Source organism: Thunnus maccoyii, chromosome 17 (genome assembly GCF_910596095.1).
Source record: "Thunnus maccoyii chromosome 17, fThuMac1.1, whole genome shotgun sequence".
In the NCBI taxonomy this organism is placed as follows: Eukaryota; Metazoa; Chordata; class Actinopteri; order Scombriformes; family Scombridae; genus Thunnus; species Thunnus maccoyii.
In genome coordinates, this window is record NC_056549.1 from 10,259,004 (window position 1) to 10,284,766 (window position 25,763).

Below are 25,763 nucleotides of genomic sequence, written 5' to 3' on the forward strand. Positions count from 1 at the left end.
AAAGAAATCTGTTAAACTCAAATAATCTTGTGTTCCATTTATTCTTAGCTTCACTCTATCACATTGGTCAATATCAACAGATTGACATCGAGGTTAGCCAATTTACTTAAATCTTTCCGAATATTTAGTGGACTAGGAAGAATCAGTATTCAGGGACATTCACCTTGCTGCCAGGAAGTGCAGTAGGCTTTTCTAATTTGTTAAGACTGACACTCAAAGTAGTCCTGGTAGACACTACTGCAACCAAGGTACCAATCACTTCCATAAAACAAGATTAGCACGAGAAAAAGAATATGTTTCCTTGATCAGGTGTTGTAGATGCAGGTTTAGCACAAACTTTTCTTTTTGTACTAATGTTTTTTTGTTGCTGTAATGAAGTATCCTGAGGTTATTTATTGAATATCACATGCAATATTGAAATGTCCTTTTAAAAAAATGAAACAAATTACACTGACATTACCCAGTTCAAGTTTTTTAGGAACCACAACAATCACAATTTTATTTATAGACAATGCACAACACAAGGTTTAAAGCTTTTACAGTTTTGTTTTTCATACAATGCACAATAAACAGACAATAAGCAAGTGAAAAAAAAGAAAAAGGAAGTGAAAACAATAGCTAGTAATGAAGGGGGATGTTTTTCCTCTTGGTCAGAAGCGAGAGAGTGACAACATAATCTTCAGTGGCACTCAATCAATTACACCTCCTGCAAGACAAACAGGGACAAACAGGGTTGTAAGACTTAAAGATGGCAGGTAGGGAGGGATCAACTACTACACTGGTTATATATTATAAAGGATTAATGAAAGAATACATTGTGGAATTTTGTAAATGTACTAAAAACAAAAGAATAATATAATACAAAATCTTCATTGTTCAGTATTTTATTACAACCTTCCTTCCTGAAATCAGCTTTTCCATATTTGCTTTAAAAATGTTACAATTTCCAGGAATTACGGGTAATTTATTGCATCAAAATCTGATTATCAACAAAGTGAAGAGCAGACAAAAAAAAATTCTGATAGTTGGAAGCCTTTGCCAAATGTATTATACTGAATTCTTCTAAGAAAGAACTGACACAGACAGACATCCCAGAAAGTCTGTCCGCCATGACACTTCTCCTCCACCACGCTGGTCAGATCACTCAGAGCAACATAACAGTACACATCTACCGGCCTCCTCTGATCTCACCCGGGAAGGAGACAACACTTTCATATCAATACCCTGTCATCTCACAATGTGGCATCTTCCCTTTGAAGGTACAGTAGCATTGTTGCAGTTGCTCAGATGTGAAACTCTAGCTTTTATCATCCTGTTTTGGGCAAGGAGGAGAGGAGTGGGAGATGAAGGAAGAGATTTCTTTTTAACTTGGACCCACCAAAGTGGAAAGAAACAGCGTGTTGACAGGTGTGTGAAAAGAGTACTGCTGGGTCAACTGGGGAACTTCAGAGACCAGTTTAGAAGGCTTCATAAAGTCTCTCAGAAGAGACAGAGTAATAGGCTCACTGGCAGCAGAGCAACTATCAACACTTATGTATAAATCAGAAGTTAGTATTGAGGGTTACTCTCTATGGATGCCTGCAGATGCTTTTACCACAGATTATCCTTATTTCAAACAAAGACAGATACTGTAAGGCTAACGTGCGCTGCTGCCAGTCCTCTACCAAATAGTCTTAAGACAGAAGCCAGAGAGATTTGATCCTTGTCCTGAATTACCAGCCAGCTGTAAACTACAAGTCCCATTCCACAGCAGGAGGATCACTCCTCCCATTAGCCTTGGCATAGTGCCGACTACAAATGTGAGATTCGTGGTCGTCAGGAGGCCCAGTTGGGACAAGATCCTCTGTCACTCACGGCGACACATGTCATAAACTCATTGTCTTGCCATCAATCCGGGGACCTAACCACCTCCACAACAGATGGAGGGCCCAGCAGGAAGACAGGGGGCCGTGCCCTGAGCCTCCACCCCACACAGAGTGCACGCGGCAGGAGTAAGAGGGGCCACAACTATAGGGGAGCCCCATACCCTAGACTGGAGCTCCTGTGGATACACCTCTGGATGAAGTCCTAATGTTGTCCATGATTAATTAGACAAATGTAAGTACGCCATTACTGCTGTGTAAGAGGAAAGGCTTGCTTTTGATATGGACATTTAACCTATTTAATAACTATTTTAAAGTTTCATCAACCCTACCCATCCTCCCAATTTACAGCTTCTCACTTTTATCAGTAATTACTCTGAAGCACAACTGCATTTATCAGTAAATATATAAAGATATAAAAATCTGAGTTAGCATAGTTATGAGCATGAATATCCCTCCCAAATTTAAGAGCTAAAATGCCGATAAACATGGTCTGGAAGGGATAAAGATGTCTTGCCTCCCCTGAATGGGGATATGTAATGATATTCATAAAGAGACCACCTACTGGGGGCACAGGAAAAACTGTTCCTTAGCAACAACATACACGCTCTTACAAGCTACATCTTGGGAATTTTTGACCGGATTGGGATGTAAACAACGGAAAACCTTTAACTAGGCCATGTTGTGAGTTTGCTCCCCAAGCTGGGTATCTGAGTGTCTCGTCTGGCAGAAATCCACCCAACTAATGATAGATACTATGTGTCAACAAAACACAATAAAGAAAATAAATAAAACAATAAAAAAAGCTTACAGTATGTTGCTAAACCAAATCTCAACCTCTCAAATAGTCCTTAAAAATATTACATGAATGTTTACAAATCATATAATTAATAGCATGTTCCAAAATCCAACATAGACAAGACAGATGTACAGGTTTCAGTACAATGGATGTATATTTCAAAAGTCATGAACTGGTCAACCTAACTATCTAATTCCTGTTCTCCCACCAGCACTCATTTCACATTATCAGACTATTTATGACACATGGATTATGGTCTCCTTCTTGATGAGAAAACTGCAATGGCTCAGGTGCTCTAAAGAAGTCTGTTGCCCAGTTAATATACAGTAATTAACTGGTGAATCCTTTTGTTGAAATCTATTCAAAAACACATGAAAATATGAAACTACCATATAAGGCAAGATAGCATTCTGTCATACAATCATCTTAAGATTTTATTTACATATTTACATGTTGTGGAGGACTGTTTGATGCAAAACTAAGCTAAAGACACTTTAATCCATAAATTCCATGTTGCTGTCTGCACTACAGCCTGTGTCATTAATGGTGTTAGACTGAGTGTGTTTTTTTGCGGTACTCAAATCTTAAGTATACTTGCTATTATCCTCTTCAACCAAAAAGGCCTAAAAAACAATTACTATTCAATAATGAGTGATGTTTGTTTCTCCCTGGTCATTAATTACAGTTAATCAAAGACAGCAGATTACTTAAAAGTATCACTCTGCAAAAAGCTCACAGAGGTCAACTGACAAAACATTATCTTCTGGATACAGCATTTCCAGGAAAATCATCAAACAACACACACACACACACACACAAATCTGTTTTCCTCCTGCAAAAGCTATTATTTTTTTAAAGCATGTAACAATAGATCATCCTCACAAATACATTTCTAAATTATGAATCAGCACCTCACTAGCATTATCTAGTCTCCAGATCAACACAATGAGGTGAGGGAATTAAATATTTGGCATTCAAAATCCTTTTTTCCTTGAAGACTCAGCCATTGAGGGATTACTGAAGGTAAAGATTCTCGCTTAACTCTGATCCGTGCCAGGTTTTGCTGTCACCAAATGACTTGTCTGAACAATGTGTCTGTGTACCCATTGCCTCAGTAGGTTGAGGAAAAGGCCAGCAGAAAGGCTTCATTGCCCTCTTGTGGTGACTGCTGTGTCATTACGGTAAGAGATACAGTATGACATTCATCTAGCTCTGCCTTACAGCAGGCCATTCATGAATCTGAACATGTATACTGTATGTAAGGATCTCTGTCATATGGAGGATGTGACAAGGTAGGAGAGAGAAGAGGTGTGAAGAGTTAGGAGAAATTGAGGAGAGATTTTTATTCCTTATTCTGTGCTGTACCTGATAAGCTGGAGTTTGATGGCACGTTTCACAAAAGTAACAGGCTTGGTGGGGCCGGGAGGTAAGTCAGACAGTTCGACAGCGGGGGGACTCTGAAAGGGAAAGGACAGACAAACAATGACGCAAGACACGGGCACATGGGTCACTGGCCTTTTCATGTTTTGGTTCTCATAGCAAAATTAAAACTGAAAGCTGACAAGGTTAATAGTGTGTGTCATTAACTTGACAGAAAGCCTTCAAATATAGTTTAGCATACCAGATCAAATTTGACCTTATTGGCAGGTGTCTCAAGCTCAGAAGTGCCAGGTCTCTCGGCGCTTAGTGGGCTCAAGGTGGGAGATGGACTCTCACTGCGCGGGGAACCTGTAGTGGGCTCATCAGTGCTGGTGCTTGTGGTCTCTGGAGTTGATTCCCTATCTGCTTTGAACTTCTTAGCTGAAGTTTCTGAATGTGGAGAACAAGGTCTCTTGGTGGCCTGTGGGACCGTGGAGGGTGAGGAAGGTTTGCTGGGCATGGACACTTGAAAAGATGAGCTGCTCGTCACGGACACTGATTCCTGTACGGAATGAGAGAAATACTTATACGCAGCTAGGGCTGGGTTAGTACAGTTAGTTTTGACCTGCATCTTACCACAGGTACTAAGCATGTTAAAACAACATGTTCACATTAGATCAACTTGTCTTATCGACATAGCATGGAAGGATTTGGCACACCTCATCAGTATTAATGTTCTTGGCTGACATCTCCGGCTGAGGCCAGGCTTTTCTCTCTGTGGCTTGCTGGCTGGCGCTGACAGACAGTATTTGACTAGGTGGCACTGTGGCCGAGGGTTGGCTGCTCACCGAGTGTGTCGGTTTTAGGGTGAAAACCTTTTTTCGCTCGCCGTTAGGCATCACCCAGCAAAGACTTTCCCTGTTCACGTATGTGGCTGATATGGTCATCCCCTCCTCATACATCTTGCAGCGTTCTGCCTGACTATAGACTGCAAAAGAACACAATGAAAAGATGATTGACAATCTTTTCCCCTCAGCATTGCTCCATTTCTACTTAGTTAAAAGAAAAAAAAACATACCAGTATGACTGAAAGACAGGAGGTCAGAGGTTAGGTCTATTTTCATGTTTTTAGGCACCTCATTAAAGAGGACTCCAATCAGCCACATTGTGCTCATCCTCTCTCTGAAACAGATAGAAATACAGGTCAATAAGTTGACACACCAAAACCCACTCAGCTTCCAATATGAGAAGCAAATATTTAATACTTTTTTTACCAAGAGAGTAGATATATAGCATAAGATTTAAAAAAAACAGGAACCAGTTACTATAAAAGGTTAATCTATTAAAAAATGAAAACTATTCACTTAAGAGCTAATGCCCAAGAGAACTCCCTGCCATAATTAAAATATAACTTTAAAACCATGTGTCCTTACTTGTTGGCCTTCCTGGATCTAGGGAAAGGCTGTAGATTAACATGGGCCAGAGAAATGTGCGTGTTTCTCTCCAGAGTTCCCACCAGCAGTCTGATTTTAGACTCGACTAGGCCAACCCTGAGGGAGTGAACAAAACATAATTTTCAGAGAGAGGAAAGCACTATAGTCGCTGGAAATAAAATATTAAAACTGTTTTCTCCCTCAAAGAGCAGCACAGGCATGAATAAGTAGCATTCTCACCCCAAAGATATGAGATCATCTACAGAAATGTCTACATTTGTTCCAGTTTTACTTAAACTTGGCGCCTCGTTTTCTTTGTTCTGTGTACTCACCATTCAAGATGCTGCTTCTCTGTAGCTGCACTTGCTTGCAACAGAATGTAATGCCTTGAAACATGAGAGACAGAGTGATGGAAACAGACGTCTCAGTGTTGTACCTTTCTACACAGGCTGAAATCTTACTACATTAATCATACATTTCACTTGTATCCAACTGAATATAGTTGTCAATTAATTTCTGATCAATATTTAAAGCAGGTCGATCAACACCACAATGAGTAACGTTACTGAACACCGGGGGATTTTAGGTATTGTATCCATTATGAATCTGCATGTAAGTTTTTAATGTCAAAACTCAACATCATTTTAAAAGTGAACATCAGAAGGTGTACACAACTTCACACCATTTGAGCACCTCTTCCACTACCTGATAATCTTCTATTTGCTAAATAATTATGGCATCCAAAAAATAAATAGGTGATTCAACAAAGCAAAAAAGAGAGACAGTACACACAATGAATTTATTCAAACAGGACCATATAAAAAAACAAAATGAATAAAAACTCAAGACTGGTCTCACAATAAAAGTTCAGGAACAAGAAATTTAACTCAGATAGCACATATTAGGAGCCAAAAAACATATTTAAAACTCCAACAGTATACATAGCAACAGACAAATGATCCAGTTCCTCAAGTACTAGAACAAACTCAAACAACAAAACCAAGTCTGCATTTCCACTCGAAAACTGGCCTTCAACAATTAAAGTCAAATACAAATTGAAGTTTGGTCAGTAAAAAACTGACAACCCACGTCTTAAATACTTAAGGCTTCAGTCTACATTTTAAGTTAATACCAAAACTGGTCTGTACATTCATTAAACATTTGGCATTCAGCAATTCAAGTTAGAACATGGTTAATTTACAACGACCATATAATAATATCAAACAATCCAATGTAAAAAGAGCCTGACTTAAGTAGTTTACTTAGAAAAAAACAAAATAAACATACTAAATAGAAATTCCCTCAAAACAAAGCACTATATGTAAATACAGACAAATGATATCATGTAATTCGGAATAAGACATACATACAATACAGTACATATGTAGCATAATCTGAGAACTAAATCATTTGGTTCAAATCTGGATACAAGATAAGGTACAAGATAAATCAGAGCATTTTAACAAGGATAGTTTACAAGTACATGACTTTATCAAGAAAATTTAAAAACCAACATAAAGCTCAGACTTCTTTTAGGGCACAGATACGCTGTTAAAAAGGGCTTAAGACACTTTTTAAAGTTCACACTGTTTACTGATTTTTTTGGGAATCAAAGATGGTACTAAGGCAGAAGAAAAAAAGTTTTACAATTCTGTTCAAAAGATCAAACCGGTAAACAAGGGGTTAAAACATTCATATTTTACAATGCAGTGTGTACATAAGTGTGTGTATTCTAGGTATGGCAATTTTCATTTTCATTAATACATACTGGTACTTCTCAAAAAAGTTTGGAGTTTCAAATAGCTTGGACCAGTGTGCTTTTTTCTGCTGTATTTCTTCAGTGATGGCATGGCCTGTGAAAGGGGGAAGGGAAGGGAAAGCTTATTTGAGAGTTAAGCAAAATCCAACATTTTTTCACAGAATCCCTGAAGTGTCCTTGAGAGTATACGTTTAACTTGGTTTGGTTAAAATTGTGCTAATCTAATTCAAAATTACAGCACAGTAACTGAAGTTTGAATGCCTATTCCCTGACCAAATGATTTTGCATTAGAGCAAACTAGTGAGCTACAAGGCATTTGGTGGATATCAGCTGAGTGACTACATACCCTGTTTCATCTCCTCCGTCATGATGGCAAAGGTGGAGGGACTCACGTTGAATGTGGAGTTCTGCTGTGGGTATGCTGGGGTGATGATTGGCATCAGGTGGCAGCGGTCACTTACATTAACCTGGAAATGCAGAAGACACAGCACTTTTAGCTTATCTGTGCATGTGAGCAAATTTGATTAATTCACTGACTGATATGATTCTATGTTTGTAGCCTAAAATCCTAACATATAATCCTATTGAGGCCTTACCTTGGGGTCCCAAACAGGAAAGTCGAAGTGGCAGTCCTTTACTTCTTTCAAGAGAACTGGGATTGGCCACTCCCTGACACAAAAAAGACAAGACATTTCAGTATAAATCCTCTAAAACAAACAGTACATTAAAGGGTGTGCTCACAAATTGCGATTTTTTTCTACCAAATCTTTTTCAATTTCAATCTTTTTCTTTTTAAAACTAAAAGAATGCAACTATAGCTTAAAACTCCCAATGGCCAATCATTTCTTTGGCAGAGTAGGGGCCTTTCAAGGATTGAGAAAGACTCCGAGCAACATGAACTGCTTTTTTCTAATCAATCACACAGCAGTTTAAGTTTACCACAGTAACAACACAGAGAAAATGGATATTGTAGTAAGTGCATTTTGTTTATTATTTAATATGTAGACTGTCCATAGAGAGCAAGAGAAAAGCTCTACTGGGCAGTCTGTATTTAATAGAAACAAGACATTAACTAGACCCACATGGTCCAGTAAGATAACCCTGACAACAGTGCGTCTCAGTGCCAAGTGACTTTTAGTCCACTTACATTTTCTTCATTTTGAAAGATTACGAGAAATTCTGGGACAACTCACCAGTTGGAGAAGATCTTGAAGAATTTGGACACCAGGGTGGACGCTGTAGCGTGTGGATAGAGCTGACAGACTTTGGCTACAAGTATGGCCCATGATACACCACCCAAAAAGCCAAGCACGTTGGAGTAAATGTTACGGCCTGGAGGGAAAATAAGAGGATGGAAAAAAGATTAAGACTTCCAGTGAACAATGTTTTCCTGCTCTAATTTGCCATAACCCACTTTTATGTCACATTACTTTAAGTGCAGTTTAAATCTTCGCTTGAAAAATGTTGTAAAATTAGGGGGGAAATTAATTCAAACATGTGGTAAAGCATATCAGATAATAACACAAATCCACTGGCTTGTCTCACAATGCAGCATAACAGCAATATACAACCAAGAAACCCACAAGACTTCCAAGAGACCTCATTAGCTCTTTGCATGAGTGGTCAATTTAGTTGTTTTTTTACTTGGATAAGTTAAATTTTGACTTAACATTGTATGAGATGATTCTACATAGACATAGACACCTTCAAGAGACAAACACTACCTGTACAGTTCAGTAAACATGTGAATTGTTTAGCGACTGGCCTGTTGCTGCCTGGAAGCAAATTTAGACGAACCAAACAAAATACTCAAGGCAACATGAGCCACGGTAAAGAAATAAGAACAAAGGCTGTGTCCAAAACCAAGCTGCTGGAATAATAATATGTGTAATTTGTTTTTTTTCTCAAAAAAACCTAATAAAACCTATCTAATTAAAAGCCCTAAAATTCCATCTGTTCCTTCTCCCTCATTGAAAAATCCAGAGTTGATGAATATGCAAATATGTTTCCTCCTTCACTGAAAAGTCCTTTCTCAGTGTTTGTGCACTGGAGGCCTCAAGGATCCACATCACACTTGTGTAAGTTGCATACTGGACCACGATTAGCCTCTAAACTGGTTGTGATGTCACAAACCATGCTAATAAGCCAACCCTTTAAACTCAGAGGAACTTTCCTCCTTTGGCAGATTAATTTGAAAACAGCTTTCTAGTGTCAAACACATTTTTGAGTGGAAGGAGACGTTATTCATTGTGTAAGGTTCAAAATAACCTGTCTACCTATTTGCAGTATCAAACGCTAAACAAGTGTGTTCAACTCACGTTTGGCCCATAGCTTAATGGCTCTCAAAGTGAGTCTGAAGTTGAAGACATTAGGCACAAGGCTGAGGATCTCCTCTGTAACTCTGTAGCCTACAAAAATCAGAATTAAATAAAAGATTAATGCTGTCATACATGCACAAAAACATATCTGACTACTACAGCTGTCAGGCGCTAATAGGATATAGGATTTCTGAGCAGTTGTTTCTTACCATTGAGACTCCTCACACAGTGTTTGTCTCTGCCCTTCACCAGCTTGTTACTGCAGAGGTCCAGATTTTCAGGAATCCTTTTCAATGCCACCTGAGCAAAGACCAAGTCAATCTAAAAAGTAATAGAAACACAAAAAAATGACTAAGACACATGCAAAAAATGTTTTCCTTGAGGCACGCTGTAGAGTTTTTATTTATTTCTCTGGCTGAACTACCTCAATTCCATCATAAGACAGTTTGATGACTGGGACGAATGCCTCTTCAATGGCCTGAGAACAGTGAGAACAATACTGTTAGTCACTTGCAATAGGGAGAGATACCTCTTTTGACCTGCACGCAATGAATCACTTATATGACTAACCCGTATGTCTTTAACCTCCTCTTGTGCTTTCAGCTTCTCAAATAAAGAGGTGAAGAAGTCTTTTCTTTCAACAAATCCAGGTCCAACACAGAGGGCATCAATATCAGCACCTGTTGAAACAGCAGAGATTCTTATGATGAAAAAAGTCCATGTTTAAATGTGTAACTATGCTCTAGACCATTATCTTCTCCATGTTCTTTCGAAAAAACTATGCTGCATGTCCCTTGAATAAGAAGTGTCACATCAGAATCAGCCAGATATTGACTTACCTATTGTGAATTAACAAAATTTTATCATATATTGTGAACCACATTAGTTAGGGTCATGAGCCACTGTTGCAACTGTCCTAACATGCTCTCACAGTTAAGGAAAGAAAATGCTTTATTATTGTATTACCTCTGGTGTGTACGCCCAGATGATAGGAGCCAAATGGGAAGATCTTGCCTCCAACTTTCTCTGTTACCGATTCAGGTAAGTCCTAAAATGAATTAAAAAACATATATGTAATAGTATCCATGCAATAACAAGTTATCAATTCCATATATATAGTTACTTTTAAAATGATATAGATATCAATACAGATTTAAAAATTATTTAACCAACCATTTCTTCACACATTTCTGTGAGCCACTCCTTATAGAGTGACTCCAGCCTTTTCAAGACCTTCTCTCTGCAAATGAAGCACAAAGAGCATTTTCAAATATTGTCATTGCTCTGAAACACAGCATACCATGGTCCCCTTCACCTGTGATCTACCACGTGTTAACATCATCCTCTGAGGATGTTGGTTCTCGAACTGTTTGCTCATGCAGTAAAAATCAGTCCAGGTAAGAGTGGCCAGTAACAGTAACAAGTAATGTGTTTTTTTTCCAATTTTACTTCTACAAACTGTATTATTTACAATAGGAAAATAACAAAACAGTGAAAATGCATCATACCTGTGCTGCAGCGCCAATATGTCCTCAAACACACCATTTGATTTGAGACTTTCACACAGTTCTCTGGTCTGGATCAGGTCAGCCTCGTTGGGAAAATCCTCGCTGATAGGACCAGAAATACCATACCACTTGGGTATATCTGGTCTATTCAATATACTAAAATGGGGGGATTTGCAATGTGGTGCACTATATTCTTATTGTGCAAAAGTCATGACACACAAAACAGGCATGCAAACTTGTCATAAACCTGTAACAAACTGGTTATAAATTGCCAGTGTGAAATGCATGCATTCCTCCCATGATAATGTACTTCAATACAAGCCCAAACAATACAAAATCATAAGTTACAGCAAATTCAACGAGCACTCTCTTTAATAGACTCGAGTACTTACCGAGGCATTGTAGCGAAAATTATGCACTTGTTTGTTTATTTCGAGTCACATAACAGTCAATATCTTATTTTCTCTCAGGAAAAAACATAGGGAAAACAGTGTAGATCACACACTGGACTGTATTTGGAGCGAGCGCTCCTACAGTGACGTCACCTTCGCGAATCCAATCAGGGATCGATGGCACAAGAGGACGGACATGTGTGACGTTTGTTTGACTTTAAATGTTGTGTTAAGGTCATGATGGCAAAGTTTCTCTTCAGATAACGCCTTATGTAACCCAATGAAAATACGTTTTGTTTGAGTATAGGTAATTAATTAATCTATGTTGGGACTCAATATAACCTAAAATAAAATATTTAGACTTATATGATGAACTTTATTTAAAAAAGTAATCTGTTGATATTAAAGATACATGTTTGGTAAAGGGAAGGGCGATTTCAAAGACTGATTTTGATATTTGCAAAAACTGAACTCCAATGTGTTCAATTACACATTTAGTAGCCTATGAGTACCCAAAACCATAGTCAGAATTGCAAGGCGAAAATACTATATGCAAATAATTTTCTGTAAGTACCACCATGATTTCTTCTCTGTCTCTCTCTTGCTTGTTTTAATGTCTGGTATTGACCCAGTTTATCTGTATATTCTTAATTAAGGTTTACTTTAAAAAAAAAAAAAAAAAAAAAAGTAATATTAACAACATCACCAGACAGTACTTTTCACTGACAGTTTGAAAATGCTCATATGCACGAGACATCCCTATTCAAAATTATTTGTATTAATCTACTTGCGTTTATGGTAGCCCTGAAGTGCAAAACACAACATCTCACTAAACCAAATGAACAAGATGGAAACCATTTCAGAAAACATGAAAAGGGGCTGTTATTCACTCATAAGCTTACATAGCTGGGGTTTAGGGTTTAAGAGGGGTTTAAACCTATGTTATGCAGAAAAAAATTATGTGGTCTCTAAACTCAGTTACTCTTGCTGAAATCACCTAAGCAGCAAATACTTTGGTTTGACTGAGGTATGAGGCCATAGAGATTTCTACAGTTCTGATCAATTAATTAATTCTTAGGTTAGGTATTGCTAATACCAGAACAAACCTATAGAAAATGATCACCTGACTCCATAGTTCCCCTCAGCTCTACAGAGCATTTTAGCATGGTTCAGCTCATTTTTTGGTTATACAGCCCACAACTTTCCTGTTTTGGGTCACTCTCATTGCTCTCATCAGCGTTGTTTTCAGATGCAGCAGACAGCTGACAAAAAGCTCTGATAAACCCAGTGTTTGCTATCTGCCCAGCACCAAACAGTAGACAGACAAAGTTACCAACTGCCTGGGAAATATAGTGGAGCATTTAGCAGCTAAACTAAGAGGAGAGGGAATATTGGATGAATATTCACCAGGTGACCAATAGCTTCAAATGAATGCTAATGATGGTCCGTGCCTACTGGTTGTGTAAATAGTTGCTAACATGTCACTAACCAGAAAAGGTAGGTGACTACAATTATCCTAATTCTGTTAGATGTGTCTGTCACTCCCAAAAACTATAGAAAGCAGGAAGTATGGCCAGGAGCACTGTTTTTTCTGAACGTATGAGTGATTTTTTTGGGAAGTTTTGAAATAAAGAAAAGATTAAACATGCACTAGTTTGTCTGTGTTTTTGCAACAGTACCACAGTGCAACAGTTCTTTTACAAAGAAGAATGACAGATATCTCAACCTGTTAAGGCTGGTGACCAGAGGCATGGCCCTTGTCCTGGGGCGAAACCTAAAGATAGCTTATGGATCCTTAAATGATTAATATGATTAACTTTGGAAATCTATATTACCAGATATGACAGCATATCTGATATTTGATATTTTACAGTAGTTACTGTGTGACATAAAAATATGTAATTTCTAGGACAGTTGAAGTGAGTTTGCACTGTTGTTTAGCTTGCTGTTGTGTTAATTATTTAATAAAGAAGATTTTCCTTGTTTATTTGTTGTGTTTTTCCCATTTATTCATTGTTTTCTATGATTGGTGTGTTTTACACTGCAGGGCCACCACAGAAAATCCAAGTAACATTATAACAACAATCTTGGTCACTTAAAAAATGTTTTTTTAAAATTATCTTTGGTTGCTAATATTGGTGAATTACGCTTACAGCTTGACTTAACACCATTCTTGCCAGATAGATGCCAGACGTTAACGATAAGGAACTTTCCAGTCAGCGCTCATTTTTACAGAGAATCCTGAACGCAGCACGCAGAGCAAATGAATTGAGGGGTTGAGAAGGACGGTGAAAACAAAAATGGACATCGATCGAAAATAGCTGAGTAAGGCTTATAATTCATCGCATCATGTAGACACAATAAGTGCAGATAAAATTTGATGACAATGTAATGACGAAAAGCCGTGTATATGCTAAAAAATAAGAGACTGTCGTTCGAGCAACGGCTGTTGGCACGGTAGTTAGCCTCGGTAGCTTAGAAACGGATGCTAGCGTTATTACCAACATAAACTGTATGACATTGCCCACTAATGCTAGCATAGTTGTCAGTATTAGCTAGAATTAGCTCAAATAGCCAGTATTAAACGAATAATTGTGCAAAACGCTGGCAGCCGTTTCTTCACCTCTTGCTACGTTTTCTCGGTCAGCTGTTGTTATTGCTCTGTTGTTGTTACTGACATCAAACAGCAGCCATTGTTTTATTCTACAGGACAAGGTGCAGACATGATCTGGTAAGTGATAACGTAAGTAGGCAAACAGAGACGACAACAGTGCATCCGCCCTCAGAGATAAATTGGTAGTTTGCAGTGGTCTGGCTATCATTGGGGTTGTGACTGAGGAAAATATTCCTTTATAGTTTGGCTTCAGTTGTATTTTGTTGAATGGCCTCAGGTTGTCGCTGTTATCTGTTGACTTGCATCGTTTCAGTCCTGCATCACGTCCAAAGGAGCCCTGTGGAGGTAGTGGGAAATGGTCATTTATTTCCTTGACTGGATTTATATTATAAGGACTCATCCATCTAATGACTAGCCAAAATATTCACCTTAAACGTCAAAGACTGAAGTTGTGCCGTTAGTCGTGAGCCTCCAACTAAAAATATCAAATTCAGTTTTGACTCTCTGAAAAGTGAATTGCAGATATCTACATTTAAATTATGACTAGTCAAAATTCAAACCATCCTCAGTTGTAGTAAGTAAGTCATAATTTCAGTTAAAGATATATTTCCTTTTGTCACTGGTGTCACAAAGATATTATAAAGATGTTATTAGTCAAGTCAAGGGAGGGGGGGGGCTGTTTGAGTTTGTTGGATCCACATATCACTCCTATTTTAGCTTATTTCAACTGCTGTACCACCCTTTTAATGCTGTATTTTTTTTTATCAGTGTAAATATATTTTGCATTTGTATGATTTCATAACAGGCCGTCTATGTCACACCGCTGACTGGCATATCACCAAGGACCTGAGGGGAGAAAAGTGAAGAGTCCTGAGTTCAGAACAATGGAGGCTCGCTTTGGTAATATTGTGTTCAGCTCCAAGTTTGACTCAGGGAACCTGGCACGCGTGGAGAAGGTGGAGAAGGGCAACTCCAATCCTGCTAGTGATGCGGTTTCCAGTGGGAGTGCCCCCTCAGGGTCAAACCTTACCCCTGACTATGAGTTCAATGTATGGACGCAGCCAGACTGCGCTGGTACAGAACATGAGAATGGAAACAGGTGACTTAAAGTTCTTATTTTGTTAATATTTTACTGCTGTGTTATTCACATGAGGGGACAGCAAAAGAGATGAGAAATGTTCCCTCATAGATTAGTGTTTAATTGCTGGACACAACCTTTACAATAAGCTACATTACTTACAGCATCCCAAATCGTATTTGTGTGTTTCAGATCATGGTTTTACTTCAGTGTGCGGGGTGCAGCGCCTGGAAAGTTACTGAAGATCAATGTGATGAACATGAACAACCAGAGGAAGCTCTACAGCCAAGGCATGGCTCCTCTCGTACGCACTTTACCTGGCAAGAACCGGTGGGAAAGGATCCGAGACCGACCCACTTCTGAGGTACATACACACACTCAGAAGCTGTCAGGGAGAGACTTTAGGCATAGAGGAGCCAAATACAGCTCGGTCGATGAGGCAGAGTGCTGTCAGTCTAGCTTCCTGGCAGCTATTTTTATCTTTCTAATAATGTGTCTCTCTCCTTCCTTTCCTCTGTTGCTGTCCAGATTGTAGATAACCAGTTCATACTGTCGTTCACTCACCGGCTGTTGGAAGCGCGAGGGGCAACCACCTACTTCTCCTTCTGCTACCCATTCTCATACAATGAGTGCCAGGAGATGCTGCAACAGTTGGATGGGAGCTACCCAAATGCTGCTCAACTCACTCCAAGCAGGTAAAACGCAACACATACATGAAGCACACACAGAATACATGTATGTATGGTGTGTGTTTCTAACTCTGTCTCCCCTCAATTGCCATCCTCTGCTCTCACTGCTAGTGCTCCAGGCAGTGTGTATTACCATAGGGAGTTGCTGTGCCACTCTTTAGATGGCAATAGGGTGGACCTGCTCACTGTGACGAATTGCAGCGGGATGCAAGAGGAGAGAGAACCCCGTCTGCCTAAGCTGTTTCCTGACACCAACACTCCAAGACCTCATCGATTCTCTGGCAAAAGGGTATCAATCAACAAAACACACAATCAGGATTCTCTCTCCTAATGAGTGACATAATGGCTTTTTTATGACAACATTCAGTAATATCAAAGCAGTGTGAAGCTGAAACTTGGCATTTGTGTCCCTGCGTGTGTTCACAGGTGTTTTTCCTCAGCAGTCGAGTGCACCCCGGGGAAACTCCCTCGTCCTTTGTCTTTAACGGTTTTCTCAACTTCATCCTAAGAAGAGACGACCCACGTGCTCACGCGCTTCGTAACATGTTTGTGTTCAAGCTCATTCCCATGCTCAACCCGGACGGGGTTGTCCGCGGGCATTACAGGTGAGAATGACACCTGTTGACCGTTTAAGTAAATGCAGGTTTAACCTGATTCACTGTGTCTCATAATGATGCATCAGGGGTATTGCTAAAAAGTTAAACTACTAGGTCAGGTTGTTTGGGTATGCCGCTGCCTTTTTTGATCTTCAAAATTCTGTAATGATGTGTATCTAAAAATAAAATCCGTACAGTGTGTCATTGATTTCCAAGCTCTATTACAGCGGAGAAATGTGTGGGGTTTCTGCAGATTTTTGTCAACAATGTCAAAAAGCTGTGTTTGATGTATTCATCTTTTTCTGTTCTGTAGGACTGATTCAAGGGGTGTGAACTTAAATAGACAGTACCTGAACCCCAGCCCTGAGCTGCACCCTTCCATCTATGCAGCCAAAACACTGTTGCTTTACCACCACACGCACAACCGCGTGCGCAATACACACTCGGGCTGTAACAGCCCCACACACGCACAGACCCCTCTGCTCAACACCAAGCCCGCCAATCAGCATCAGTCTCCTCCCCTCACTGCCCTTGAAGTCAGCCTGAACCAACGAAATGCGGAGAAGGACGCGAATCCCGCCCAACCAGAAGTTCCCATGGTGATGGAGGAAAACGCCTGGGTGACCACAGAGGTGGGGAAGGGGGACCAGAACAACTCATCGAGCTCTGTAGAGACTGTAGCTCCAGTTTCTGTGGAGGTACCGGTCCCACAGGCAGAGGAACAGGAATCAATTCCACCCCAGGAGGGAGGTGTGGCATATTATGTGGACTTACATGGCCACGCCTCCAAACGCGGATGCTTCATGTACGGAAACAGCCTTTCTGATGAGAGCCAGCAGGTGAAGATTATTGAATTTCCTAAATACAGTTGTTTATTTGACTAGTGGTAAGGATAGTTTATTTATTTGTTAATTCTCAGCAGATGTAGTACTAAAACTGTATTCTGCTTCCTCTGTCTGCAGGTGGAGAACATGTTGTATCCAAGGCTGATCGCGGTGAACTCTGCCCACTTTGATTTCCTGGGCTGTAACTTCTCTGAGAAAAACATGTACGCTCGAGACAAGAGAGATGGCCAGTCGAAGGAAGGCAGCGGGCGGGTGGCCATTCACAAGGCCATAGGACTGCTTCACAGGTCAGATATCATTGGATGCACACTCCACTCCAACAATTTATGTTCAGTGTGATCAATTCAAAAAGCATATGGAAGGATTTTACCCTATTTTCAAGGGGTTTTTTTTTGTTTTGAAGACTCAAAAGCATTTTCTTCTGGAATTAGATTAACTCATTAATAATCAGGTTACTTTCATAGGGCTTCTACTCAGGTTTCCCACAGTCAAAATGCAGTTCACCTGGGTCAGATAAATATTAACTAATGTATTCTCTAGTTCTCTCCCAAGCTTTCATCAAATTAATATCTCTGTCATTGGCTCTCCACCAGCTACACTTTGGAGTGCAACTACAACACAGGAAAAGCCATGAACACCATCCCACCGGCCTGCCACGACAACGGACGGGCGACCCCCCCTCCACCTCCATCATTCCCTCCAAAATATACCCCAGAAATATTTGAACAGGTAGGAAGGCAAGAGTGGTTTGTTTCAAGATCGTAGGTATTTTGGATACAATGAACAATATTTCATCGTTCATGTTTTTGATATTTGATAACTGCAAAACCAATATGTAAGCCACATTTACCTTTCAATATGAGGCAGGTATGAAGAAAAACTGAATTTTTCTGTGCATCAGGTGGGGCGTGCCGTGGCTATCTCGGCACTGGATATGGCGGAGTGTAACCCGTGGCCTCGGCTGGTGCTGTCCGAGCACAGCTGCCTGATGAACCTCCGAGCTTGGATCCTCAAGCACGTCCGCAACACCAAAGGCCTGAACTCACACATCCATGCACACCCTCAACCAAGAATACACCACAACGGCAGCAAGGCTTCACCGCCAAAGAGCTTCAGCAAGTGAGTTCGCACGGAGTGTGCATACTTTAGTGAAAATAGTTTATTTTTTTAAATGTAACGTTTGAATCTGTTTTGTGTGTTTGTCTTGATTTTTCGGACAGCTGTCTGTCTGGCTCGGCATCAGAGAACACCCTCAGTCGCATTCGCTGCAACAGCCACAGCAGCAGCAGCCAGACGCCCTCCCCGAAGGTTCACAGTTCCCCAAGTTTTACTTTTGGCTGCCCCCCACCCCGAACTCACACACAGCACAACAGCACACACACTAATGGACGTGGAAGCAACAAGACACTCGGGCCAGTCAGGGGTAAGTGGATCTTTCAAACATCTGCGTGTGTGGCTAGCTGGCTTTTTCTATCACCTCTCTCTGGGTGTTCTTCTGTTCTTCTCTTTTTCTCACGCAATGTCTGTTTCTGCTGTTGGAGTTGTTAGAAAAGATGGTGGTCCATGTGATAATTGATGTGGCATGTGATTGTGATATAAAATCGTTTCCAGATTTGGCATTCGCTTGATTTTTAGAGACATGAACAAATGACTTCATGTCCTGGATGTCTGTGGCCTGTACCATGCATGACCCTTGCATGACCCCAAGAACCCCTCCTGTCGCTGCTGTCTGTGTCTGAATTCTGTCACCTTCATCCTACCTGTACATGGCTGTCAAAGTAAAGGGCACTTTCAACCTCGTAGCCACTTTGTGTTTGTGTGTCTACGAGCCCCGCATGTCTCTGAGCTGGTGTGCGCGTGTGTGTCTCTCTCTCTGTAGACGCTAAGCCTCAGGAGAAGAGACGCCCACCCCACCACCGCTCCATCCTACGGTCTCCTAGCAACAGCCACACACCCACCCGCCCCCCACTCTCACCCCCTTCCTCCTCCTCCTCCTCGTCTTCCTCAGTGTGCGCAGCAGGCTCCTGTCCCCTCCCGGCCTCCGTCAGTATGACAGGTCTGTACTCCCTCCAGCCCCCCAGCCTCTCCACCTTGCTCCCCTCCCTGCAGGCACTTCCCCGCCCCGGGCTGCTCTCCAAACTGAGTCCCCTGCTTCTTCAGGGCCTACCACCAGCCACCAACTCTCCAACTGGGCCCACTCAGGACTGAGTTTAACCTTTCCTTTTGTGAGCTTGGAAAGTATCGGTGTGTGGGTGTATCGAGTGAGTGGAGTACCAGATGAGAGGTGTATTAAGTTATAGCAAGAGACTGTCTTTACAGAAACCTGCACCTGCCTGGTACTCCATGTAGGTCAAAACAAGTGCACATCACTATTTGATCTACTGTGTGTGTGTGTATGTGTGTGTTTGCGTCTGAAACACCATTGGTGCTAGCTCTTCTAACTTTTCCTCAAACATCACTGTTTCTCCTTCTGCACATATCTGTAATTACATGTATCTACTAGCACCTTAAGATAAATAATACTCTTGACGGTGCAAGTAACTTTTCAAATGTTATTCCTTTTATTTCCAACCTTTAAATCAAGTATTGGATAACAATATCATGTGGCATAGATCTTGTGGACATTCTTTACTAAACAAAGCAGACTGGTTAGTGAACGTGTTTAGCAAAGAGAGAGCTTGGCTACATAACCTTTATCGTCCCCTGGGACTTGCAGAATGTACAGTAGATAATATTGAAAACACTATACTAACTGATTACATTTAGAGTAAGTTTCCTTTTCAGTCTGTATACAAGTAGTAAGCTAAGAAGAATTACCATGTTACTGTGCAGATGTTTGGGAAATGGACAGTGCTGTGAGCTTTTCTTCTTTTTCACATAGTTGCTATTCATTTTTTAACGAGAGCTGTTCAAGATCATCTATGAATGAAATACTTTTACATTTGACATGCTGCACTTTAATTTCCAATACCATGAGAGTGAATTGTTTATTAGCTTCATTTAATTTTTGAGAAACAGGGTTTGTATAATTAGACTGAACATAGTGTGGATTATGTTTCTGTTCAAACTTTTAAAGCTCCTGCTGATCTTTTGTTTCTTCTATTGTATTAAATTAAATTTTTTTTCATGTTTATATGTAGAACCGTGCAAGTTGCAGGCTGGCCACAACTTTCCAGTATAATCCTATTTGGAGCTAGTTTGGAGTATGACTGAGCACTCTCTACACTTCATTTCATTTCTAGTGACTGAAATCACCTTTAAAAGGACTGTTTTTTATATTTTACTGTGAGTCGATGATTGTTTTCTGTGATAGTTATGAAACCTGTATCATTCCATCGTCAGTCCTATCTTGGTCTTGACATTATGATGTTCACAGAGTAGCCTAATGCCAGAAACCTCATGGGGACCATCACTTGCTCAAATCCTCTTGGATGGTGAAACCTTAGAGTTCCTTTGGAGGAAAAAAAAAAAAAAGGTTGGTTTTTGAAGCAGTTTGCCAACTAGCAATATAATATAAAAACTATTTGTTCTGTTCAGTGTTCCAACAGATTGACTAAGTCAAAGTTGGCAAGAGTTTGTAATTTTCTTATAAGATTGAAGTCGAGTTTTGGTGTAAATAAAGTGTGGAGTTTTTAAATTTTATTACGTTCCATCAAAGTGGTGAAGAAAACATTGAATTCCTCATATGTAATGTTGGTTATATTCATTACTTATTAAGCGTACTGCATATGTGTCCTTCCTAGTGTAAACTGGGTGAACGTGGCAGGTCTATAGTGGGCTGTCGATGGTCAAAGTTAATATATTTTGTGGTTAGCGGAGATAAGAAATTATTTTGTTGTCTCAGTCTATATGTACGCTTCATAGATCAATTGTGGAATTGTAGTAATTTGTCTGTAATTTAGTTTTGTGTGTTGTCATCCAACTAAGTACTTAATTATGGTCTGTGTTTTAGGACCAGCGATTTTAGATGCACTGACGATGCAGAGGCAGTGCGTGTGTAACCTGGAGAGGGTTTTACAAGCAGCAGATGAACCAGATCATTAATCGATAGGATCAAAATAGGTTTCAGAATATCTGGCCTTGCCTTGTTGTAGCTATTGTCTGTTCCAATGCTGTGTGACATTGTAGTTATGGTGTGCCTTGCTCTGGTATCTTTTGTAAACAGTAGATCTCGGAGGCTTTGCTCATTCTTTTTACCAGATCACTCGGATTATATTGTGATCTGGTAGGTGATTCATCTTGCCTCCGCATCTGCTTTATCTTTGATCTGAAGAAACTTGTTTTCGCAAGCTGCAATGTAGAGGGTGGCTTTTTGAGTATACAGGCCTAAAACAATGTATGTTTAAATCTGAGTTATACAGTTCATTAAAAAAAATATATAGATATACATATATATACACTGTATATGATTACAGTTATGTTTGAACATTAAATGGGGGCATAAGGGGGCATATTTACATTCCGCAAAAGAAAACTAATAAGAGCAGATAACCAACAAAAACTGGCAAAACCATCCTCTCTTAGGTAGTTGGAAACGTTTCCAAAGAGGCAGTATGGACCTAAAAGAGAAATCTCAGCTCCAGGAGCAGATCATTGAGTCACTGGGAGGGAAAACTTCTACAAATACAGTTGTCATATTGTTCTCTGTGGACATAAAAGTCTTACTTTATGCTCACTATGATATGATTTTCATGTAGCTTATGCCCACTCCATTTAATACAGTGGGAAGAATGTATTATAAACTCTTAAATTAGATCAATGCCCTGAAAAAATGTGGAGAGTATACTGTAGTTATGCTTTTTCACTGTGAACTTTGATGTCCTGTTCCCCAGTGGTTTCAGTCCTAAAGCTTATATATATATATATATCATCATCATCCAGAATGACAAAAAAAAAAGCTTTAGGTGGAAACACACTGTATGCATAGTCACATTCTCACTAGGTCTCTCTGCATTATACTCCTTATGAGAATTGTGCTGTTTCCATGTGGTGCTAACCTTCTATACCAGACTACGGTTAAGTGTTTGTCTGTGTAAAATCTTTACAAATATCACCTTCTTGAATGTGCTGCTGTCTTTTACCGCCTCTCTGTTTAACCTCTGGAATAAAAACTATTCCTTTGTGAAGCAACTACTGTCTGTCTCTAATCTCTTTTGACTCTGTGTGTAATCTCTATAAATACAACTCCTACAACGACATTGCGGTATCCTGGCATGTTTAGTTCAGGCAAGACTGTCTTTGTATGGCCAAATCAGCATCTTGACCAGTAAGAAATGTCCATCTTTGAGTATTCTGTCACTCATCTTCCCACCACTGTTTCTCCTTTCCTCTCTCCATCCCTTGTATTTATGTCCCTTCACCTGGTTCACAGGCCTCAGCTGCCCAGACTTTCAGGCTGGTGGACCCAGTTCAGCGGGTTGGTCAAGAATGCCTCTCCCCATCCGTCCTGGGCGTGTGGGGAGAGGGTGTCGAACTATTACCATCACTCATCACCCCACAGAGGGCCATACAGAGGTTAACATATCTTGATAACTCACTTATAGAGAGCAAATTCCCTTCATCTCCTGTATTACCAGTTTATTCCATATAAATCTGCTACTCTTGGTTTATCAAGTCTCACTGTAATGTCTCTATCTGTCACAGACTGCTAAAGACTTGGGGCCTGAACACATCCTTTCCTCCATCAAATTTAGCAAGTGAGTCCAATCTTTTAAGTGCGCTTGCTTTTGTATTTTGGAGCGTTTTTTTAAAATCACACAGGGAACATTTTGATGCAAAAGAAGAAGAAATTTGGCAGGGGTTGAAATGTGGAGAAAAAGAGAAGAAAGGAAGAAAATTATGATAATGAGAGTTCCCATCTGTATTGCCACTGTGAAACATTGTATAGCTTGGATGTTAGCTTTCATGCTGTTTTATCATGGAGCGGTGAAATATGTTAACCTCTCTGTTGCCTGCCCAGGTGTGAGTTGCAGCCTCATGTGAGCCGCATCCCCATCCGGAGGGCGGGGTCATCTGAAACCCCTTCCACACGTGACAGTAAATCATTCCCCATGAGCAGTAACCCAGCCTCACCTGGAGATGAGCAGTCCGCCACCATGAAGGTCTGGAAGCTGCTCAGACCTGGCCTCCACCGACACCTGTCACTTACAGGCATGTACACACACACACACAAACACACAAACACATTTATCTGTGGTATTAGCACTTTGGCCTAGAGAGAGTTACCCAGCCATCATTCAAGAAAGAGTAAGGCACATACAGGGTTTTGCAAATTTGTCATCTTTATAGCTTAAAGGGACAAACACACAGAATAATCAACTGACTATGCAGTTCCCCTCAGCTCTATGGAGCGTTTTATATTCTTTCAGCTCATTGTTTTGGATTTACGGCCCACAGCATTACTGTTTTGGTTCAGTCTCACTGCTTTCAAAAGCTCTGGTAAACCCACTGTACACTACCTGCCCAGCACCAAACAGCAGACAGACAAAGTTAGCAACTCACTGGTGAACATAGTGAAGCATTTAGCCAATAAAGAGCCAGATATTTCCCTCAGGAGTTGTCGAAGACCAAACAAGAGCTATAAGCCAGAAAATCAGGTAGTGCAGGATTGAAGGAAAACTGTTAATTTCCATGTTAAACATCAGTCAACTTGTGACTTCAATGCCCAAAGTACATAGTCTGGCATTGTCCACATTTATATATCATCTGACATGTAGCAATTCCCAATGATTTCCATGCAAATATCACATTATACAAGACCTTATACAAAATATTTTTTCTGCATAAAATTGCTTTTTGAGTTCCTCCCCTCTAGTGTGTAAATGGCTCATATCCACAATGTTTTATTTCAGGGAAAGAGGGCGCCATACAGCTGACCTCTAAAGCGCTAAAGAAGAGCACAGACAGGAGTTTCCACTACAAAGGAAATGCTATCATAGAAACTGCTCCAGAGATGGATGAACAGCAAAAGGTGAAAACAGATAAATTGTTTTTAATCTGTTTCACAGAGACAAATGGTCAGCATGAATAAATCAATAGACTTCATCAGCCTATAATATTTTGTCTTTGAAGGTTGAGGAAACTCCGGTGACGCCGCTCCCTGAGCCTGTGAACATGTGTGAGACAGTGACCCTGTGTGGAGAAGCCTAGGAACTGCAGAGAAGAGCCCTTCTGCATCTGTATGATTTTATTTAATGTGAGCCTAAATTACTATATTCGGATCAAAACCATTTAAAATAAGAAAATGGAGGGAGGGGGGTGACATTTTCATCACAGGAGGATAATTTGGGGCATTTTAATGTGAACTTTTTTTTTTTTTTTAAACAATTTTATCCTTATTTATTCAGTGTCCTGAGCATGCATGATGTTTCAGCCATGCACTGCAACACAGACAGACTTAGGAGCTTTACTCTTGTAGCTGGGGGTTAAGTGCCTTGCCCAATGACACCACAACAGTGTGCTGAGGTAGGGAGGAGGCACAAACTTTATCCATTCAAGCTTTCCAGCTGATCAAGAATTCAGAAACTTGAAATATACTTTAACATTTCAGCTACCATTGATGTACCTCACATTTGTCTTTGTAACACGAGTCTTTTCCTTCTGCTACCCCCTCCCTAAAAATGAAGTTAAACACACTCTGACCAATACTGTTATGCACTGATAAATATTTCCACAGTCAACCATTTGTTCTGTTCTAGCAAAGGATTGACTTTTATTCAAACTGACGAGCACGGCAGCACCTTTATAACCTCCTTATTCCCGTTATGGGTTTAGATGTGTGAGTGAAGCGTGTATTTAATGTAATTATTCCAGAGATTGTGTGTTTTGCATATAATTCCTATAAAAAGTATCACCCACGTTGGACTTTTTCATGATTTGTTTTACAACACTGAATTCACACTGGATGAAGTGAAGATGTAACAATCACTGATTGCACAAGTACTTGAGCCCTTTATTCATAAAACACCTAAATTATCACTAGTGCCAGTGGTTGTTTTGAGAAATTTCATATTGAATTAAGATCACCTATGTGTGATCAATGTGTGGCAAGTGATTTTGGGATAAAAACATCTGTATCTGGGAGGTCCAACCACAAGTTAAGAACATATCAAATCATTCCACAAGGTTGTTGAAAAGTACTTACGAGGGGAATCTAACAAAAACCTTCCCAGGAAAAGTGTAATCGTATAATTATATATCATAGTCCAAGGTTGGGTGTGTATTTTTTATAGGCAATACATGTTTATTAAATATATTGGCACATTCCTTTATAACCTTAATTTCCAGGTATTTTATTACCATATATATTCATATATTTTATGAGAGACACTGTTACAGGAGTGTTGTCTTTTTAAATGTAATAACCATATCTTAACCCAGTGACAAACGACTGGTTTCTACCAAAATGATTATACTGTGACTGAGATAATACTCTGTTGTAACTTGAAAGAAACTTAAAATATAAAATAAATGAACTTAAACCATGTATTTTGAATTTTGCACAATAAGTCG

At 39.9% G+C, this 25,763-nt stretch overlaps 2 protein-coding genes across 4 annotated transcripts; one reads left to right on the forward strand and one right to left on the reverse strand.

Annotated features, from left to right (window-relative positions):
- Window positions 1-464: 464 nt before the first annotated feature.
- Window positions 465-11,770, reverse strand: LOC121882302 (poly(A) polymerase type 3-like). Of its 3 annotated transcripts, none has more exons than XM_042390453.1 (19): window positions 11,431-11,770; window positions 11,039-11,194; window positions 10,704-10,770; window positions 10,497-10,578; window positions 10,101-10,210; window positions 9,955-10,008; window positions 9,740-9,851; window positions 9,531-9,620; window positions 8,406-8,544; window positions 7,809-7,881; window positions 7,559-7,679; window positions 7,222-7,306; window positions 5,786-5,839; window positions 5,454-5,570; window positions 5,099-5,202; window positions 4,740-5,008; window positions 4,298-4,582; window positions 4,027-4,118; window positions 465-706 (listed from the first exon to the last, which is right to left on the reverse strand). In XM_042390453.1, the coding sequence occupies exons 1-19, from the start codon at window positions 11,436-11,438 to the stop codon at window positions 694-696; spliced, it is 2,031 nt and encodes a 676-aa protein (XP_042246387.1). In that variant the 5' UTR covers window positions 11,439-11,770; the 3' UTR covers window positions 465-693. The 3 variants fall into 3 exon arrangements, with proteins under 3 accessions (XP_042246387.1, XP_042246388.1, XP_042246385.1); XM_042390454.1 differs by having other exon boundaries at window positions 4,283-4,582; window positions 11,039-11,140; window positions 11,431-11,768; XM_042390451.1 differs by having other exon boundaries at window positions 4,283-4,582; window positions 11,431-11,767.
- Window positions 11,771-13,410: 1,640 nt separating this feature from the next.
- agbl5 (AGBL carboxypeptidase 5) lies at window positions 13,411-25,735 on the forward strand. Its single transcript, XM_042390456.1, has 17 exons — window positions 13,411-13,755; window positions 14,850-15,143; window positions 15,315-15,486; window positions 15,651-15,817; window positions 15,923-16,100; window positions 16,238-16,416; window positions 16,721-17,246; window positions 17,370-17,539; window positions 17,846-17,981; window positions 18,154-18,371; window positions 18,473-18,675; window positions 19,132-19,308; window positions 22,624-22,766; window positions 22,896-22,948; window positions 23,212-23,402; window positions 24,104-24,222; window positions 24,324-25,735. The coding sequence occupies exons 2-17, from the start codon at window positions 14,929-14,931 to the stop codon at window positions 24,399-24,401; spliced, it is 2,925 nt and encodes a 974-aa protein (XP_042246390.1). The 5' UTR covers window positions 13,411-13,755; window positions 14,850-14,928; the 3' UTR covers window positions 24,402-25,735.
- Window positions 25,736-25,763: the final 28 nt, after the last annotated feature.